The sequence below is a fragment of the Saccostrea echinata genome, unplaced genomic scaffold (genome assembly GCF_033153115.1).
Source record: "Saccostrea echinata isolate AGI-Se365-2 ecotype Australia unplaced genomic scaffold, CSIRO_AGI_Sech_v1 ptg000056l, whole genome shotgun sequence".
NCBI classification, from domain to species: Eukaryota; Metazoa; Mollusca; class Bivalvia; order Ostreida; family Ostreidae; genus Saccostrea; species Saccostrea echinata.
In genome coordinates this window covers 13,164,752-13,185,718 of record NW_026889805.1, presented here as the reverse complement: position 1 = coordinate 13,185,718, position 20,967 = coordinate 13,164,752, and the positions used below count along the sequence as shown (strand labels likewise).

The window sequence follows — 20,967 nt, the reverse complement described above, 5'->3', positions numbered from 1 at the left end:
TGTTGTAAACTGATACCATACACATATACTTTCTAGAGAGAGAGGGAGATGCCAACATGACATTGATCGAGATCCCCACTTCTTATTAATTTAATATTGATTCGGTGACCTAAAAACCACTCTGGGTATATACATCTGTAACAAAGTCCAGCTAGACAGCAACACTAATGTATCATTGCTTCAATTTTGGACTCATGACACTAAGGCATTGCTTTTGTAGAAACTTTCTACCTGATATAATCATGTTTATGTTGATCTTGCTATTGCTTGTAAAATATTTTGGATTCACTTTAATTACACCTTGGCAGAAGAATTGCAAATAAACCCAAAATAGGGACTTAAGCCCACAGTGACTCATTATTTGAAAATTCAGACATATAAACATTTTAAACCAAATAATGAACATATTGCAATGTGACTTTTTCTGAAAAATTGTTCTCTTCTATAGGACTTTTTAGCTCACCTGAGCCGAAGGCTCAAGTGAGCTTTTCTGATCACATTTTGTCCGTCGTCCGTCTGTCTGACTGTAAAATTTTCACATTTTCGACTTCTTCTCAAGAACCACTAGGCCAATTTCAACCAAACTTGCCACAAAGTATCCCTGGGTGAAGGGGATTCAAATTTGTTCAAATGAAGGGCCACGCCCTCTTTCAAGGGGAGATAATTAGGAATTAGTGAAAATATAATGGCATTATTAAAAAATCTTCTTTTCAAGAACCACTGGGCCAGGAAAGATGAAACTTATATATGTGGAAACATCCTCAGCTAATGAAGATTCAAGTTCGGTCAAATCATGGCCCCCCAAAGGGTAGGATGGGGCCACAATGGACGATCAATCAAAGTTTTACATGGGAATACATAGGAAAATTCTTAACAAGTCTTCTTCTCAAGAACAGCAAAGCCATGATTGGTCATATTTATATGGAAGCATCCTCAGGTAGTGTAGATTCAAATTTGTTCAAATCATGACCCCCAGGGGTAGGGTCGGGCCACAATGGGGGATCAAAGTTTAGCATAGAAACATATAGGAAAATATCTTTAAAAATCTTCTTCTTAAGAACAGCAAAGCCATGATTGGTCATATTTATATGGAAGCATCCTCAGGTAGTGTAGATTCAAGTTTGTTCAAATCATGACCCTCGGGGGTAGGGTGGGGCCAGAACAGGTGATCAAGTTTAGTCTAAGAATACATAGGAAAATTCTTAAAAACTCATTAAGAACAGCAAAGTCATGATTGGTCATATTTTAATGGAAGCATCCTCAGGTAGTGTAGATTCAAGTTTTTTTCAAGACATAACCCCTGGGGGTATGGTGGGCCCACAATGGGGGATCAAATACATAGGAATTATATATGAAAAAATCTTTTTCTCAAGAATAGAAAAGCCATGATTGGTCATATTGATATGGAGGCATCCTCAGGTAGGGTAGATTCAAGTTTTTTTCAAGTCATAACCCCTGGGTGTAGGGTAGGCCCACAATGGGGGATCAAATACATAGGAATTATATATGAAACAAGATGTGTTTGTGAAACACTGATGCCCCCGTATGGCAGCTTATGTCGAAGGTTAAAGTTTCTCAAATGCAAGTCAAAATCCAGGCCAAAAGATAAAAAATGTTGATACCCAAAGAAAGATCTTGTCTCGAGGAAAACACCTGTGAAATTTGAAAGACCTAGATACAACTGTTCAAAAGTTATGGTGAAGGTTAAAGTTTTTTAAATAAAAGTCAAACGTCAAGGTCAAGGTCAAAGTGGTTGGTATCCAAAGGAAGACCTTGTCACAAGGATTACATATGTGAAGTATGAAAGCCCTAGCACCAACCATTCAAAAGTTATGGCCAAGGTTAAAGTTTTTCAAAAGTAGGTCAAACTCCTAGGTCAAGGTCAAAGGGTCAAAGTGGTTGGTATCCAAAGGAAGGTCTTGTCACAAGGATTACATATGTGAAGTATGAAAGCCCTAGCATCAACCATTCAAAAGTTATGGCCAAGGTTAAAGTTTTTCAAAAGTAGGTCAAACTCCTAGGTCAAGGTCAAAAGGTCAAAGTCGTTGGTATTCAAAGGAAGGTCTTGTCACAAGGATTACATATGTGAAGTATGAAAGCCCTAGCTCCAACCATTCAAAAGTTATGGCCAAGGTTAAAGTTTTTCAAAAGTAGGTCAAACTCCTAGGTCAAGGCCAAAAGGGTCAAAGTGGTTGATATCCAGAGGAAGGTCTTGTCACAAGGAATACACATGTGAAGTTTGAAACCCTAAGCACCAACTGTTCAAAAGTTATGGCCAAGGTTAAAGTTTTTCAAAAGTAGGTCAAAGTCCAAGGTCAAGGTCAAAAGGTCAAAGTTGTTGGTATCCAAAAGAAGGCCTTGTCACAAAGAATACACATGTGAAGTTTGAAACCCCAAGCTCCAACTGTTCAGAAGTTATGGCCAAGGTTAAAGTCTCATAAAATTTTGCAAAAGTGGGTCAAACTCCAAGGTCAAGGTCAAAAGGTCAAATATGATGGTACCCAAAGAAAGGTCTTGTCACAAGAAATACACATGTGAAATATGAAAGTCATAGCTCCAACCAATCAAAAGTTATGGGCAAGGTTAAAGTTGACAACAGACAGACAGACAAACGGACAAACAGACAAACAAACAGACAAACAGACAGACAGGACAAAAACAATATACCCCCGGGATCTTTCGATCCGGGGGCATAAAAATCTTTTTCTCAAGAATGGAAAAGCCATGATTGGTCATATTGATATGGAGGCATCCTCAGGTAGTGTAGAATCAAATTTGTTCAAATGAAGGCCCCAGGGGGTAGGGTGGGGCCACAATGAGGGATCAAATTTTTACAAATGAATATATAGGAAAAAATCTGCTGCTCAAGAACAACAAAGCCATTTTTTACATTGATGTGGAAGCATAATCAGGTAGTTTAAATTTCAAGTCCCCCCATGTAAACTTTTCAATACTGAACTGATTTTTGCTTTTTTTTCCTAGCCAATGTGCTCAGGTGAGCGATGTGGCCCATGGGCCTCTTGTTTTTTTTTTTTTTTGTTGTTGTTGTTGTTGTTTTTTTGGTTGTTTTTTTAAAATACAGTTATCCTTTTAATTACACCTTATTTTCACAGGATAGTTAAATTGGTATTTTCAAGAAAGTAAAAAATTTCATGAAATTTTGGTTTTTGCTGTATAATCTTTAATAATACAAAAAAATATCCACGAGAATGACATTTTTAGGGACAGACAGACTCACATAATGAAGTGAAAATAAAGTAATCACTAATAAAAAGTGATTTACAATACTAAAATATTTACAATTGCCAAACTTTGTTAGTTGATGCATTTTGTGGCATTGCATTGTACTGACTTTAAGTACAGTAAAACTTGTCTAATCCGGCAACCAGTGGTTCCAAAATTTTTGGCCGGATTAGACAACATCCAGATTAGAGAAAATTGAACCTTTATAGCAAGTTAAAAGTTACATAGATATAAATAAAGAGTGGTAAATAAATACATGTACTTGATCAAATGTGTCATTTTCTTTTACGTTTCACTTGCAAAAATCGTCTATTTCGTTTGTTTCGAGTTCTGATTGTTCTTCAGAATTTTCATTTCTGTTCAAGTTTTTTATTCAGTATCTGTTGGTCATTTATTAAATTTGAAAATCGTTAAATGTTTTAAACACACTCCAAAACCTCATCGAAGTTGTAAATATTATTTTGTTAGGGACAGATTCCTAATTAATTTCTTTCTTTTAAAATTAATATGTTCGAATATTTAGACACTGTATTTGTTAATTTCAAATGTTATAATGAATGTTGGACCAAAATCTTCTGTCGTTATGGTTGTTGTAAACTGGTGACACAAAGGGAAGTAATTCGAATTGCACGTCGTGCACGCAAAACGAAAGTAGAAAGGAGGTCATGAATAAGTCTCCAAGTTTTTTCTATAGACATGTTACACGCAACCATCACTATCACTCGTTCTTTTGCGAGTTTCCTCGCCTTATTTGAGCCATTTATGGCATTTTTTTTTATCACGTTTGTTAAAATCTAAACTGTCGATGCAGGATAGATCATTAACGGGACAATAATTACCCCACGTGAGACTTCTCCAATGACCAGCGGCCACAGGTAAAAATAAGTGGCCGGATTAGAGGACTAAATATAAGCAGTTAGTTCTTTAAATAGCGACCGGTTTACAGAATAGGCAAGATCCGGATTGAACAACATTTATCAAACATAAATTATAAAGAAAATTCAAGGGACTAAAATATTACGCCGGACTGAACAACATGCCGGAATGCACAACATCCGGATTCAACAAGTTTTACTGTATATGTAAAAGTGACCTATTTTCTTATTTTTATTGCGACTTAACATTTTGAAAACTTTCTTACCTTCTGTAAAGTGGAAACTATTGCAGTGTTTTTAATTTCACTATGTTTGCAATTTTCAGTTAAGGACGACGGACCTAATTCAAAATTTCGTGCCACTGCGCAGAAAACCGTGCATATGCCTTGAATCAAATTGACTTAATTATATACTGCAAAAAGATAAAAAATATACATTTTTAATTCTTTTAAAGATATTCAAACTTAGAAATATTGTAAATATTTCGATTTTTATTCATTTGTTGATTTTATAAATAAATGATTTATTTGGCCAAGGTATTTTCATTGAAAATTTCCCCCAAAATGTGCCCTACACCTGAGTTTGACATGCCCCCCTGAAAAAACTAAGCCGATGACCCATTTATTTTTTGGTATAATTTGCTGGTAAATTGTCTTGTTAACATTGTCCTTTAATATGAATAAAAATTCTATTGCAGATTTTTTTTTCAATGATCACTCTTATACCCTACAATGGCAATTCCCCATTACTTCCTGTAGTAATTATCGATTTCCATCACCAACTTTTGAAACGCTCCCCATTAAAAATCTACATCGATGACCATATGATTTTTTTATTGATATTAACTCACCAAAAGTCACTTCACCTCATGTTAAAATTTGAATAAAAAATCTATTGCAGAAACGAATTAGGTCCGTCGTCGTTAAAATAAAACCATCCTGAATATTGTTGACATATCAATGTAGCATTCAATTTTCTATACACTTTAAAATCCTGTTGTTATATTTTATAACAGTAAAACAGAATTCATTGAAAATCATTAGGATTTACCCAAGGTAAATAACAATAGCAGATTAAAATTAGTTACTGGATACATTTATATTAAATAATTTAAGTTAAATACATATTATAATTAATGTTAGAGAACAAAAAAAGTAAGAATCAGTTTGTAACAGGAAAGGAGAAAATGTATGGCTGGACCGGGAATCGAACCCTGGGACCCCTGCATCACTCGTCAGGTGCTCTACCGACTGAGCTACCCAGGCCGATATCCATGGACCAAACCATTACAAGTTAATATCATCATTTTGTTGAATGACCGACATGAAAAAAAAGTATTACACCTGCTAAAAAAAACAAAAAAACAAAAAAAACCCTGTCTGCTGCATTGAATTTTAAAAATTTGGCCTGAGAAACTATTAATTAATTTTTTTGGCCTAAGAGGTTTAGGATCATCAAACCATTTCCGTTGATATGCCTTTGGGGCCTCTAGATAAGTTGACCTTGAAGTATGTCACAGTGTTTTGCAACTGATGAGAAGAGCAGTTCTAGGCCCTTGGGCCTCTTGTTTTGAAATGAAAAAAAAATTATCAGGCTTTAATAGTGAATTTTAAATTTGTTTCATAATACATATTCACATCAATTCCCATGATTAAACTTTTATACATCCTATTTAAAGAGCACAGGTCCAGACATTAGGCTACTACTCATCTTCAGCCAACAATTCCTCTTTAAAACCATAAATTTGATATCTGATTTAGAATAAATTTAATTCTTAAAAAAAAAAGTTCTATTTTGTGAGTACATCAACATGCATTTGTTCACTGTATGATAATTAAAAAATGGTATCACAAAATTTGGCAGCTACTGCGATATGATTGAAACATAAAGGAACTTTAAGCTAAGTTAGTGACATTCAACTATGATGGTTGTTCTGTTAACAGAACTAGAGCATCATCAAATATCTCTCCTTCTGTATCCATTCCACCATGAACCAGCACAAAATTCATTTCTTTGCCATCTGAAACAGGAAAGTTAAGGGAGGCAGTGGCCCCCTCTGCTCGGGGTGTTTCCTCGTCCTCGTCGTCGGTTGTAGGCTGGGGGATTTCATACGTCACACTAGAACTCTCTAGAAATTGAAAAAAAAAATCAAATAAACTTCATTTTATAGTATTATTTTATCTAATTTTTTAAACAAAATAATTCTGTTTTATTACTGAACAGAAAGTTTGATGTAAATTAATTTCGTGACAAACATAAATCAGAAGCAAATTAATTTGTCAATACGTAACAGCATATCTTTATTGACTCGAAACATAAGGAAGTTTGTCTTCAGAGGAAGGAAATAAAGAACATCAAATGTTGACACAGGAATGACCTAGATTGATACCTGATCCAGTGTCCTGTCGGCTGTCACGAGAACTGGCGCTGCCAGGCTTCAGCTCTCGGTCCAGGATCTCCTTAGTCTGCTGAACCTGAGTAACGAGATCTTGGTCCTCCGGTTCCCTTACAAGACTCCGGAATAACTTAATCTGGCACATACCAAAGTCCAAACGACAGGCTGGGGGTGGACCATGCAGTTCAATCTTTGTCCATAACATAGTAGCTATAACAGTAATAAACCAATCAGAACTTCAACATCATGAAAAATAACAACTCACCTTTATTTTTTGGGAAAAATTCTCTTTTTCACAACAGTTTACTGCTGCTGAGATTAAGGATAAAGAGAAATTTCTTATGACAACTTCAAGAATGTGTAGACTACAGGTGCAATTTACATTCAAATTATCCACTTACTTGTGTCACATTTATAGAGATCATCCAGGGCTCCCTCTCTGTTCATCCCTCCAAAGATGTATATGTCCTTTCCCACCGCCACTCCACTATGAGCAGCCCGTGCAGATGGAGTAACCTTCTTCCGACGAATGTTTGACCAAGACATTTTATCTAAGTCCATTAGATGGAAGTCATCATAAAATGCAGACCCAGCCATTCCTCCATGAATAAATAACCTGTTTCCAATGGCAACCATCACATGACCATGACGGGGTTTTGGGGAGTCTCCTTTGACAGGAAGAGTGGACCAGACCGATGTTTTCACATCAAAGCAGTGCACTTGTCTATCACCCACAGGGTCAGGCCCACTATGACCTCCACTATACACAATGAACTTGTCTCCTACAACAGCAGTGGTATGGTATGTACGAGGGGTGGGTGCAGTTCCAGTAACAGCTGGTGTGGACCATGAGTTAGTAGCAGTATCTAGTACCTGAATATCATTCATATTTCCTGTGGGATCAGCACCTCCGAACACATATATTTTCTCTGGCTCTGATTGTGGAACAAAAGCTGCATGTTCGTATCTAGCTCTGAACCCTGGGTAGTCTACAATATCCCACATCATGGTGTTGAGATCAAGAACAAAAGTGTCACAGAATGCTCCACTAGGATTGGCCCCTCCTATCACATACAGCTTGCCACTGTCACCATCGGATGACCCACTGACATGAGTGCAGGTATGTCCTACACGAATAGAGGGGCTATCTCCCAAAGCAGACAACACATACCAAAGACCAGTGTTTGGGACAGTATCCCTCTCTAATATAGGATGTAGCTCCATTGTATGTACAATACAAAGCTAATATTAAATAATGATGCACAAGAAGCTCTATATAACAAATGAAAAAAAAAAATCTACCTTCAGTTAACACAAGCACACAAATCCTTAACTCATTCAACCGCATGCAACACAGATATCTAAGCTAGTCTTACATCACACTATAACACACACAGTGGACTGGACAGGACTTTTGTCCACATGAACTTTCATGTCATTTACTATGTCTTCCTTCACAATGATGCCAGGATTTCCATAATGTCCCAGTTCTACATGGCTTTTGTTAACTTCATGGTCCCGACGGACAGGTCTTTTCATTTCAAAAGTTGAGTCCCTCTTTTTCCTTTGCTGTTGTTGGAAGATTACCAGTGCAGTGTCTTCATATCTTTGATGGATATAGTAGGATGACTCAAAGAAGGAAGCGGGCTGCTTACTACTCATTGAGGAGCTAGCATGGTTACCCTACAACAAAAGAGATCATTGTTAAATGATCACCCTACTGTTTTATTCATTGTACATCAATAATTCCCATGCATGCACTTAAAAGATGTTATTAAAAGATGTGGCTGTTAAATATTGTGTAGAGAACTACAGACATAAAATGTTTACATTATTTTATGAATAAAAATATGACAAAAAAGACTGATAAGCTGGAGTGATTGCCTCTTATGAATACATTCCACAAATTCCTGGAATATTGATTCAGCTAAAATTAAATACTGCTTCCTTGAAGAATGAGTGGGGGCTGAGATGATGCATCTTGAATATGTGCATACATTACATCTTCTCATAAATCGTTAGCTATTTAATTTTTTTTATTTTAATTACATGTATTTACACCAACACCACTTGAACATGCTGATTAATAAATTAGATTGTATACGATAATTGCCATATCAACCTGTTCCAAATACTATTAATCTTTTTTTTTTTACAACCTGGGGGCATAAATATAAATTTCAAGTACATCCAAAATTTAAATCCATATAACCTCTTGTTAGTGACCTGCTGAACACCAAACCCAAAACAAGCCCACTATATGCCCTACCTCTCTATCCACATAATCGAAACGCTCGTCGGGGGCAAGCTTACGATAAATTCCATTCATATTGTTCAAGTGTTGAATCCCACATTGAGAAGTAGCTCTCATCAGATTAAGAATAAGAAACCTCCCCCCCACACAGGGCTGAGAGTGTCCGCTTATCTCGTACTACCTGGATATATATAAACAGGTACAGGGTCATCACATATACTGATAATCTCTTATAATTTTACATCTGTAGTACAGTATACTTGCATGTTTATCTGGTATATATATATAGCAATGGAATATACATAATCCATTACTCTTGGACATGTCTATTTTTAGTTGAAAGGGTAAAAGGCAGCAAACTGATTTAATTTACACAACATGATAATTAAATGTATGAAAAATAACCTTGGCAGATTGGAAGCTGTATCCACTTATCTTCGATCAGGGAATACAGCACACAGGAAATTAACCAGCAGTCTAATGTTTACGTGTAAGAGAGGAGGCATTAAGTGATCAAACTAAAGAACTTATAACCACCTCAACATTTAACCAGGAAATATACAGCCTACAGTTTTAGTGCTTGTTATATACATCATTTTTTAATTTTTTTTTTAAATGTGGAAGTTTAAATTCTGGATCAAATTAAGACGTGAATATTTACTTTTAGACTGGAGATTGACAAGTGATCTATTATTCTATACCCAAATATGGTAAGTCTGTGATCAGAAAGTCAACTGATCACCTATGGTTTAATTGGTCTCTGTGAATTTGAAATTACAAATTACAATTACCTGCAGCTAACAAAAGCAATATTATTTTTATTTGCTGCAATGATCAGTCAGGGCAGTATAAATCTAATGTTCTTGAATCTTGATAATGACAGTGGCTCATATACATATTTACTTCAAGGGTTGGGGGCATAATTAATATGTGCATTTAAGATGATAGTTGAACAAAGTACTTCAATACATGTATATGAGCTTGCACACATCCATTTCAGTTTTTTATTGGTTGACTTCCTTTAAATGCTACTTTAAATTGACACATATATAATATAAATTATTCTATATGTAGAGGCTCAATAAGTTCTTGAATGTTCAAATCTTTCACTTTAAAATTTTTAAGATAATATATCCCTGCGTTCAATGAACTAGTAAATAATACAGTGCTGAACGTTATGTCTATAAATAGACAAGCTAGATAGAAAATCTGCATTTACAACACTTGCTAATAAAACAACTCATATCCTGTCAAAATGCTTAAACTTCATGTTTTATCATAAATAAAAACTGTGTACTCAAAGTTTACGATATCAAGACACTTTAAATTTAAGTTCCTTACCCCTGAAATACTCTTCCATCTTGCCATTTTCCAACTTCCTTGACTATTTTTCCATATTTAGTACAAATCAAGAATAATTTACGATTGGTAAATAATCCAATTTCACCAAAATGAAATCAAAATCCTCTTACAAGAGCAACACTACACGTTATATATCTGATTTAACACTGAAAAAGCAACTTGTTTGTGATAAGTGTATTTAACTAGTATCTAATGTATTTTATGTAAAACACATTCAGGAAATGATTCACTGCGGAAAAATATGACTTTCCAGAAAGCAAAATAATATGGATGAATAGAATGCACAATCGTACTCTCTGAATTCTTTAAGTATCTCTAAATATGTATAAATTAATATATAACTAAGTAATATACATGTACTAAATATATATAAATATATTGTAACTGCAATATATTGCAAATCATCTCAACTTAAAGTGCATTACAATGAAAAATGTTTTAAATATCACAAGGAAGTTCTCTGTTAAAGTTGTTTACAAAGGAAATCTTTTCTTGAACAATGTTCTTTTTATAGATTAATACCAACTCATTATATTTGATATCTCTGTACAGTGTTTTCATACATGTAAAGATTTTTAAATAGAAATCTTACAACTGAAAAATATGGTTAATTTTGGAGAAAAAAATGACGATATTTACATTATGGAAACTGCCTGTATTTGGCTATCATTTATGGATCAAGAAAAACACACTGCTGAGGCTAATGAAGATCTGTCAGATGTAATGAAATATACTTTTTTAAATTATCAAAGTTTAAACTAGAAAATTCAAGGAGGTAAATCTTCTTTTATGTTCCTATAAAAACATTAATAAAAATTAACTTAATTTTAATTGACATGTAGACTTTTTTCCCTAATTAAGCCTGTATACATAGAGATGTGAGCTAGTATATCAGCTCTGTTATCATGATAATGCTAAAATATTTCTTCCTTCTATCTGCAACGATAAATCCAAATCCGCTAGCTATTAATCTACAACATCACGTCAGGGTGTGGACATTTAGGTAGTTCTACCAATTGTTTACAAGCTATCATTCAGTATCTTTCAACAAATAAAATCTCTCCAAGTCCCCTTTTAATCATTTGAATCATTCAACCTATGCCATTTTGATTGACTACAGTATACTGCCAGCTGTAAAAATTCTGATTTCTGATAATTTAATTTTGGTTCACCCCAAAGTTGACACGTATGTGTCACCAATTTGAAACATGTTTAATTAATTTGAGCAAATGAACATGATGAAGAAACAAAGCTGTTCAAGCAATTAAAGCAGAGCTGTGATGTTTAATCAATAACAACTGACAATAATGATTGTTATACCTAAGTTTAACAGGTCGGGTACACTACCATACCTAAGTTAAACAGGTCGGGTACACTACCATACCTAAGTTAAACAGGTCGGGTACACTACCATACCTAAGTTTAACAGGTCGGGTACACTACCATACACTACCATACCTAAGTTTAACAGGTCGGGTACACTACCATACCTAAGTTAAACAGGTCGGGTACACTACCATACCTAAGTTTAACAGGTCGGGTACACTACCATACACTACCATACCTAAGTTTAACAGGTCGGGTACACTACCATACCTAAGTTTAACAGGTCGGGTACACTACCAAACCTAAGTTTAACAGGTCGGGTACACTACCATACACTACCATACCTAAGTTTAACAGGTCGGGTACACTACCATACCTAAGTTTAACAGGTCGGGTACACTACCATACACTACCATACCTAAGTTTAACAGGTCGGGTACAATACCATACCTAAGTTTAACAGGTCGGGTACACTACCATACACTACCATACCTAAGTTTAACAGGTCGGGTACACTACCATACCTAAGTTTAACAGGTCGGGAACACTACCATACCTAAGTTTAACAGGTCGGGTACACTACCATACACTACCATACCTAAGTTTAACAGGTCGGGTACACTACCATACCTAAGTTTAACAGGTCGGGTACACTACCATACCTAAGTTTAACAGGTCGGGTACACTACCATACCTAAGTTTAACAGGTCGGGTACACTACCATACACTACCATACCTAAGTTTAACAGGTCGGGTACACTACCATACCTAAGTTAAACAGGTCGGGTACACTACCATACCTAAGTTTAACAGGTCGGGTACACTACCATACCTAAGTTAAACAGGTCGGGTACACTACCATACCTAAGTTAAACAGGTCGGGTACACTACCATACCTAAGTTTAACAGGTCGGGTACACTACCATACCTAAGTTTAACAGGTCGGGTACACTACCATACCTAAGTTTAACAGGTCGGGTACACTACCATACCTAAGTTTAACAGGTCGGGTACACTACCATTTCTGGAAGGCACTTTTCAACATGTGACAAAGTTTTTGTCAAACCTGTTGTCCAATCAACTGAATGAGTTGCAAAGCATGACGTCTACTACATGTTTACGATTCAATAGCAACATAATATTTACTTGGTCACCGGAAAACCCGTACAGCTTCTTTTTTACTTTATAAGGCTGAAATTGAAAGATTACATTCCAAAGTCACTGTTCCATGCTCACATTTGATATTATAGTTGTTTTAATTTGATGATTAATAGTTGCTTAAAATACCGTACAAACTCTTTGACGTTTACGTGTACATAAAATTTTTTAGATGATATTGAGGAGTTAAATAATGATTGTGCACCTTGTACTGCTACCTAAAACTACGTTCATGTATATCATGTGAAAAAAAAAACACTCAATGCTTTATCGACACAATAGCACCTATGTCTCTTTGAACAGTGGTTTATGCCAATGTATTACAAGTTGATATAAGGCTTCACAAAGCAAATTTTGTAATGTGAGCATAGAATTGAAAGATTATACATCATTTTCAATATTTCTTTCATGAATATCAAAAAATAATTGAAAATGAGTCTCCAAGGAACAATTCAAGTTGCCCTTCATTTTCAACACAACTGAGTTTGTATTGATACTTGTAGTAGCCCATAATGCACTGCGACTCATTCAACAGTTGGTAAAGTAAACAGATAGCTAATTTACATGCAAATTTACCGAGGTATGCTGATGTCAGAAAATCTAGAGGTCTCGACCTGTTTAAAAATTGTTTCCTAGTCTGTAGTATATAAATCTTTACTAAAAAAGGTCCAAGTAAAACTTTCCAATGTTTTTCCGAGTCGTCCCAAAAAAATTGATGTTAGACTGCTTAGTGAGAAATTGGACCTGTCAAAGAGATATTATTTTTCCCTCTGATTGAAATGTCGCACATTCATTGGTTTAAACGTGACACATGACTGCCGTCTATATTTCTATGTCCAGCAGGTGAGAACTAATATCTTGCAATATGGCAAATGCAGTGCGTTTGCATTACGATATTGGAAATCATTTATTATGGGAACCACTTTCCATATTATTTTCTTTTTGAAATTAGAATAGCGGCCCTTTAAAGAAATGACATCAGATTTGTTGTGTTTATGGTAGAGTCGAGATTCGCTCTAATGAGAAGGGACGTGTTTAAAATTAGGCCTAGGCCTACAGAGAAGCAAAGTAAAACAGGTGCCTCAAAACTTTTGAAGATAACTTGGCTTAGGGCTGTGTCGATATATCGATATACCAATACGTACCGATAGTCAAGAATGTATCGCATCGAAAAAAAACTTCCAATATGTATCGGACAGGCAGTTTTTCTTATAATCCTGTGAAAAAGTTGGGAATTTAATGACCAATGATTAGATTTTACCATTTTGAATAAAAACTGATTAATAATGATGTAAACATTAAGGAGATAGCACATCTTAAAAAATTATTACAAAATACATAGACAACTATTATATTTTAACATGTTGGTTTTACAGTCGTTAAAAGTTTGAATTTGAAGTGTATTTTGCAATGACAGTGTGACAAGAACTTTGAAATTGGCTATAAAACACTCATTTTTTTTTAAATTTATGCATGGAATGATTTATAAGTCTTTTTGATAAACTTGTTAAAGAATCCAATATATCGAATATCACTTTATAAAATATTGTATCGTATCTAAATTTTTTGCTATATACACAGCCCTAACTTGGCGGTACAGTAAAACTTGTTTAGTGCAAACACAGATATAGTGAATTTACAGATATAATGAAAATTTTTGGAATCCCCTGCAAAATTCTTAACAATTCCTTGTAAATTTTTATGGATATAACGAACACAATATAGTGAATTGATATAAATGTAGACAGTCAGTAACAAACCTATACATGTACATAAGGCCAAAAAAAATAATAGTCTTGTTTCCTGCTACTGGCCTAAAAAAAAATAGGGTAGGTAGGTAGGAAAATTATTTTATTTTTAATTTTATTTTATTTTTTTTCCAATGAACTAATACAAAACCAAATTAAACATGTCAAATAGGTCAATATTTAGGAGTGAAACGGTTCACCGCGGTATCGATTCACCGCGGTATTTTTTCTCGGTTTGATACGCGGTGCAAAATCTCTAATTTTCGGTTCGGTTCATTTTTCGGTCGGGATCGTTATTCAGTCGGGTTTGGCATAAGGTAAAACACGTTACTCAGTATAAATAAGTATACTGTATAGAAAACGTAAATTTTTGATGACTGATAGATTGTAAAATAATTTTTGACAGTCAAATAATTTTAATCAATTTCTTCTAGTCAATTTGCAAATAAAATTCGTAAAATATGTGACTAGATTTAGAAAAAGAGAGCATAAAACAACGTTGAATTTGTTTCCTTCTATCAAAATGTATCGTATCGAAAATAACCGAACCGAGACAAAATTATACAATACGTATCGAACCGTGAAGGAGGTGTATCGTTTCACCCCTATCAATATTATCTTTTAAAATTAAATTTCATGTCTTTTGATGCCAGGGTTTGACACTAAGGGACGTCCGACCGACCCAGTCTAGTAAATGAGTGATCCGGTCGTGTAAAATGTACGTGAACTAGACTGATTGGTCGTACTGATAAAATAACTGTAAAACCCCTTTTCTGTCTTCCAAATAAATATTAAATGAACTTTTAAAGAAATTTTCTTATTTGTCTGATTGTAAACAGCCATCGCTCTGCATGTTTCCAAAGAAATATTTACATCCTTTGAATATTATTTCCTTTATTTCTTAAGAAACCCATTGCCGTTTATCAATGAGTAAACAACACTAAGCAAGCCACCTGCATAGATTTCTTGAGCAACGACTGTTCCATCAATTATACATACAATGACATACACATCTATAATACAATATTTAACATGTTTAATTTTACTTTGAATGTTTTTTATACAGATATATATATAAACAATAAAATGCTTTCTTTGTTTGTTAGTACAGGAATTAATGTCGCAGCTATTGCAGAAATTTTTTTACATAACCCGCTTACGCGGGTTATGTATTTTTTCTGCAACAGCTGCGACATTAATTCCCGTACTAACAACCAAAGAAAGCATTTTATTGTTTAAAAATATCCCCATATGACACAATTGTTATTTTTAGCCACTTCATGGCACCTGAAATGTGCATCCCCCCCCCATTAATTAAAAAAAGTTAGCTTATAATTTCTCTAAAGTATTATATTTCTCCGTCAATCACACCCATATTTTGTTTGTACATGTATCTTTTCTCACATTGATTGGCCATGAAAATATAGATATGGCTGTAATAGACAAGTCGCATTAGAAACCAGCGTTGTTCAGTATCAATATGGTATACAAAAAGTTACTGCAAAATATATTTTATATATAATTTATTAATATTTTATTAATGAAAAGTACATTGAATGATCTTTAAAGTTTATAATATTCGGATGTCTTGATGAACACGACTTAGTTGGCTAGTCTGTCAAAATCTTGACAGCGCGAGAGACGATTACAAAAGTACATCATTAAAATTTACAATTATAGGAATTAAATTTGCAGGTTTGGTCAGGGCTAGTGATTTTATGGTCGGGGCTAGTAAAAATCATGGGAAGTAGCCCAACTGGTCTAGTACTCGTAAAAGTTAATGTCAAACCCTGGATGCACAACTCAAGTGGTATTTTATGAAAGTCCATTTTTAAAACATAGGAAATTTTAAACCACTTTAATATATATTTTTTTCAGTTTTGGAACATGAAATTCCTGAAATTCCCAATTTTTTTTCCAAAACTAAAAAAAGTTTAGGGTCGGTTGCAAAAAAATAGGGTAGGTCAGGTAGCAGGAAACAAGACTATTATTTTTTTTGGCCTAATATTGACCGCTGTGATGTTTTTACATCACACTGTGGGCAGGATCACCTATATCTTATCAACTTAACTTGTCAAAATAAAAAGTGAAAGGCATAACAAAACATTTATCAACTGTGTTCCCTAGCAAAATGTATTTTGTTGACCCCTTGAACTAACCGTTTGCCTTTGGTCTTAAATGGCCTCGGGCACAGTTTGGTTCTTGGGTCCAACAAAATGCATGTTGCCCTTGAACCCAGTCTATAAATGTATATACAGTGGAGCCTCATTTATCCGGACGCTTTGGTTCCCAGTCAATTTGTCTGGATATGTGAAGCGTCCGGATAACTGAATTGCCTTGATTTTAGTTATATGGCCTTTCATACCATTGGCAATAGTTAATTTGTTTTATTGTTTAAATACTTTAATAAACATTAGTACTCAGTACTTGTTTAAATAAAATAAAAAAGTACATTGTCATTGGATGAAACATTGTTTTGTGAAAACATTAATTATTTCTACTTCCCAGTGAATCAACTTCACCTAGTTAAGTGTCTGTAGAGCTGGTAGAGAAAAAAAATTGTCAGTAGAGTCTTATTTAATATGAACGCCAATCAATGCTATATCATTAAATGTGAAATTAACTGCACATGTATACATATGCTAACCATAATCATCCCAAGCAAGATCGTATCAATTAACGATTATGTAATAATGAAAGTGATTTTATAAATGTCATCAAATCATAGAATCCGTTTGCGCACAAAATACTGTGCATAAAAAAAAAACTCTGATGTCATATCTATATATATAGCAATACATAAAACCATGTTACAACTGTATTCTAACAGTAAAAGAAATATATTTGCCGACTACGAAAAATTATAGACATAAAATTATTTTCCTTAATTAATATGTATCAAATACATGTTTGAGAAGCGAGAGTCTTGTGCGTACCTATCGACCTATAATTAACCTTGACGCAAGCCATTGATAACAGGTCGCAGGTGATCATCTTTTAACTTAAAACAAACAGCCAGGCCAGTGTTTTTACAACAATTAATACCCTGATCAAGAAATTTTAGCAGAGTTGACAGACAAATTAAAAAAATACCGTCCAGATAAATGAACCAAAATATAACGTAAAAATTCATTTTGTGGTGAAAAAAGACCGTACGGATACGGAACGCGGAATTCCAGATAAACGAGACAAAATAACGTTAAAAAATTCCATTCCCATGAAAAATCGTCCGGAAACTGAAGAGTCCGGATATCTGGTGTCCAGATATCTGAGGGTCCACTGTAGCTATACCTTTAACAATTGTTTCCTATATAAATCTATACTGAAAAAGTCTAACATTTCCAATGTTTTACTGAGTGGTCTCAAAAAAAGAACTGATGTTAGAACGCAGAACAAGAAATTGGACCATTTATATCACAGTGTTGGCAGGATAAGCTATATCTTATTTGCATTCATTGGTGTTACAGAATTGACCGAAATTAAACCACAGTGCAGGTAAATGAAATTTACATCATGGACGCCAGCACAAGATATGCCCCCCCCCCCCCCAACCCCTCCAAGTAAAAGGTATAAAAAAACATTAATTTTATTGACTGTTTTCCCTAGCAAAATGTGTTTTCCTGACCCCTCAAACCAAACTTTCTGCATTTGGTTTAATGGCCTCAGGCAAACAGTTTGGTTCTTGGGTCCGACAAAATGCATGTTGCCCTCAAACCCAGTCAATAAATGTATAAAATTAAAGTGAACTATAAAGTGTTTTTTTTAAACATATTAAAACTCCATCATTGCAAGTCACAGGTTTTGTGTCCAATGGCATTCTATTTCCACAAACCTGTAGCTGCCTTCCACAAAATTCTTTCAGAAATGTTAATGACACACTTTCAACCAGTGGAATACCAGCAGTTATCTGATACTTCAAGTCAGAAACCAGTTGTCCAAAGAAAATGAAAGGTCTATCTTTTAATTGGATGTAACCATAACCAAGAGCAAATATATTCAAACCACATCTGTATTTGAAACCCTGTCTTTAAACATTAAGCTTTGTATTTTAAAATATTTTTTACTCATTTCTGTTCTTCTGGATCTATTGTATTTTATCAATAAATCTGCCTGCATAGCAAAGATGATTTCATTATGGGTGCCATCATATAAACATACCCAAATTTGATACTGAGAGATTTTGTTGGTCAAGATAAATCTGGCATCACTTAATTAATATATAATGAGACATTCGTTCATGAGAACAAGAGAATTTTGTAGTAGGCAGCCATGGGTTTGTGGGGATAGAATGGACATAAAACCTGTGGCTTGAGAATGTATTACATGTACCTATTATGCTAACATTTGAGAGATTTTTTTGAACTGATGTAATAATCTCTTCCTAGGTGTTATCATAATAGGTACCAGTAATACATTCTTTATGCACTTCCATTGCATTTACCCAAGGAATTTATAGCTTCAAATTTATATCCATGTTCACATTCACAACTCTCTGGATTATTTGTAGCTAATGTGTAGATTAGAATTATCTGCCCCTGTTTATTTTGCTACATTGTCAACACAAGAAATGAATTCTATCATTAAACACCCAATTTTACGTTAACGCCCCCAAAATCTACCTGATTCAAGATCAATAATATACCGCCTGTCAATCATAGAAAAAACAATAGCTACTGATTTGATTGACAGAACCAGCTACCTGTGCTACCTGATAATCTGAATTTGCAGGTTTTGAAAATGATCGCCTGGTCACGCGTCAAACACTTTCATGTACCGCGTGAAAAGTCGCTTTGTATATACACTGAGGGTTAAAAAAAATCAAGTCGCTGTTATATTGCATGGTTGGTCATTTTATTGAAATAAGAGTAGAGAACTAAACCTTGACTTCATTTTTTTTTTTCAATCTCCACTGCTGTTTGGCACTTTTTAAAAGCGGTATGATGTCCATGTCCAAAATAAATGTAACTCTTTTTTGAAGAAAAACTAGTGGCTCGATCTTTTTCAATTACTGCCTGGGACTTGGATCCGGAGAGGAACGAAGTTCCCTTAGCAGCTAAGACCAATAATTTTTCCGAGCCCCTTCTTCAACCTTTGCCGAGATTTTAGTAATCATCGTAATGCCCCTGTCGACCCTGCATTTAGGTGCACAGAAACTCAATGCGAAGCCCGCCAATTAAAATCATGACAAAATAAAATAAAATGTATAAGAAAAATATTTAGCATTAACGTCATGAATTACGAAAGATTCCTTTATCACACACTTTATATTTGCATATATATGAATATACGAATAGTGATCGATCTTAATTAAAATCTTACAAACAATACAAATCTGTGAACACGGACCTTCGGAAATGCCGAATATTTTGGACAACATTGTTGGCACCGGGAGAAAAAATAAATACGTTCCGATTGTGGTAAAAATCCACACGCCGGATAAATTTGATAAATGGGATTTTTTTAATTTAAATATTCATACTTATTTAATAAATTTTATATATTTTTTTTTTTTTTTTTTTTGCTCAAAATTAGACACGAAATGCGTAATGTTGACCGTGATTACCAAAGACAGACTTCCTGTGTAATGCAACGTGTATAGGGATTTTTGACATCTTGAGTATTGTGGCTCTCCAGGTAAATAACACCAGTACTACCAAGACCACTCCCCCTCCTCAGGTAACCGTACGGTAAAAAAATTGGGTCTTTAAACGGGGTCTGTAGGACAATATCATTTTAACAATAGAACGTTATATGTAAATGCAATAATTGCATAAATAATTTTGAACTACATTTCTTGTTTGAACTCTTAAAAGATAACACCAAATTTTAGTGCTTACTATCAAGTGATGGGAAAAGGGGGGGGGGGGTGTTAGTCAAACAAAATGAATAAAAAAATATATAATACAAAAATAACATTTAAGGAGATAAGATACTTGTAAACAAACTTTTATAAATTTCAGTACTCACAAAAAATCTTGAAATAACAACTTCAGTCATGCTTAAAGAAGTAAACTTATACAACGAATAAGTTTAACCACATAGAATTTAATTTTTCATTCAAAGTTTCACAATAATGGGATTTAAAGTGACAAAAAGTTGTATAGATTTATGAGGATGGTTGCAGAAAGGTAGAAGTTTGAACATCATAGTTTACAGTTTCTTAATATTTTAGAAATTTATTATTTGCATCATTTACAATCAAAAAATGTCCAACCCAACCCAAGCAGGGACCTATATTATATACTATACAGTCCCTGATCCAAGCATCCATTTTTTTTGGTTTGTATCATCTGTCCTTAAATTTTTATTTTAATCAATTTAATTTTAATTACTTTATTAAACTATTATATAAGATAATTTTTCTTTCAAAAAAAAAAGAAAAAAAAAACGGCTTCTTGATTCAATATACTAATATACTAACTATGCACATTTTGCATGAACACAGAGACATAGGTCTCTGATGGTGCCCCTAGCTACATGAAATGAATTGGTAATAATCACATCGATGAATTTTCTTTAACAATTTTGTTTTAAATTTACAACATACGCACCCTATTTCCTCCAAATCAGTCTATCAGAGAAGAATCGGAGGGTTTGTCTGACAAG

At 34.3% G+C, this 20,967-nt stretch overlaps 1 protein-coding gene across 3 annotated transcripts; it reads right to left on the bottom strand.

The window, feature by feature from the left end:
* Positions 1-5,861: 5,861 nt before the first annotated feature.
* Positions 5,862-20,965, bottom strand: LOC133173785 (rab9 effector protein with kelch motifs-like). 3 transcript variants are annotated; one of them, XM_061308823.1, is made up of 4 exons: positions 20,913-20,965; positions 6,915-8,196; positions 6,508-6,723; positions 5,862-6,246 (listed from the first exon to the last, which is right to left on the bottom strand). In XM_061308823.1, exons 2-4 carry the CDS (start codon positions 7,735-7,737, stop codon positions 6,038-6,040), a joined length of 1,248 nt encoding a protein of 415 aa, XP_061164807.1. In that variant the 5' UTR covers positions 7,738-8,196; positions 20,913-20,965; the 3' UTR covers positions 5,862-6,037. The 3 variants fall into 3 exon arrangements, with proteins under 3 accessions (XP_061164807.1, XP_061164805.1, XP_061164806.1); XM_061308821.1 differs by lacking the exon at positions 20,913-20,965 and adding an exon at positions 10,109-10,203; XM_061308822.1 differs by lacking the exon at positions 20,913-20,965 and adding an exon at positions 8,783-8,807.
* Positions 20,966-20,967: the final 2 nt, after the last annotated feature.

Excerpts from the sequence above, each read along its gene's own strand:
- LOC133173785 (XM_061308823.1), bottom strand. The coding sequence starts at position 7,737 with ATGGAGCTACATCCTATATTAGAGAGGGATACTGTCCCAAACACTGGT. Across the intron at positions 6,724-6,914 it reads TCTCTATAAATGTGACACAA|CTACTATGTTATGGACAAAG; the intron begins GTAAGTGGATAA and ends TTACTGTTATAG. Across the intron at positions 6,247-6,507 it reads CCGACAGGACACTGGATCAG|AGAGTTCTAGTGTGACGTAT; the intron begins GTATCAATCTAG and ends TTCAATTTCTAG.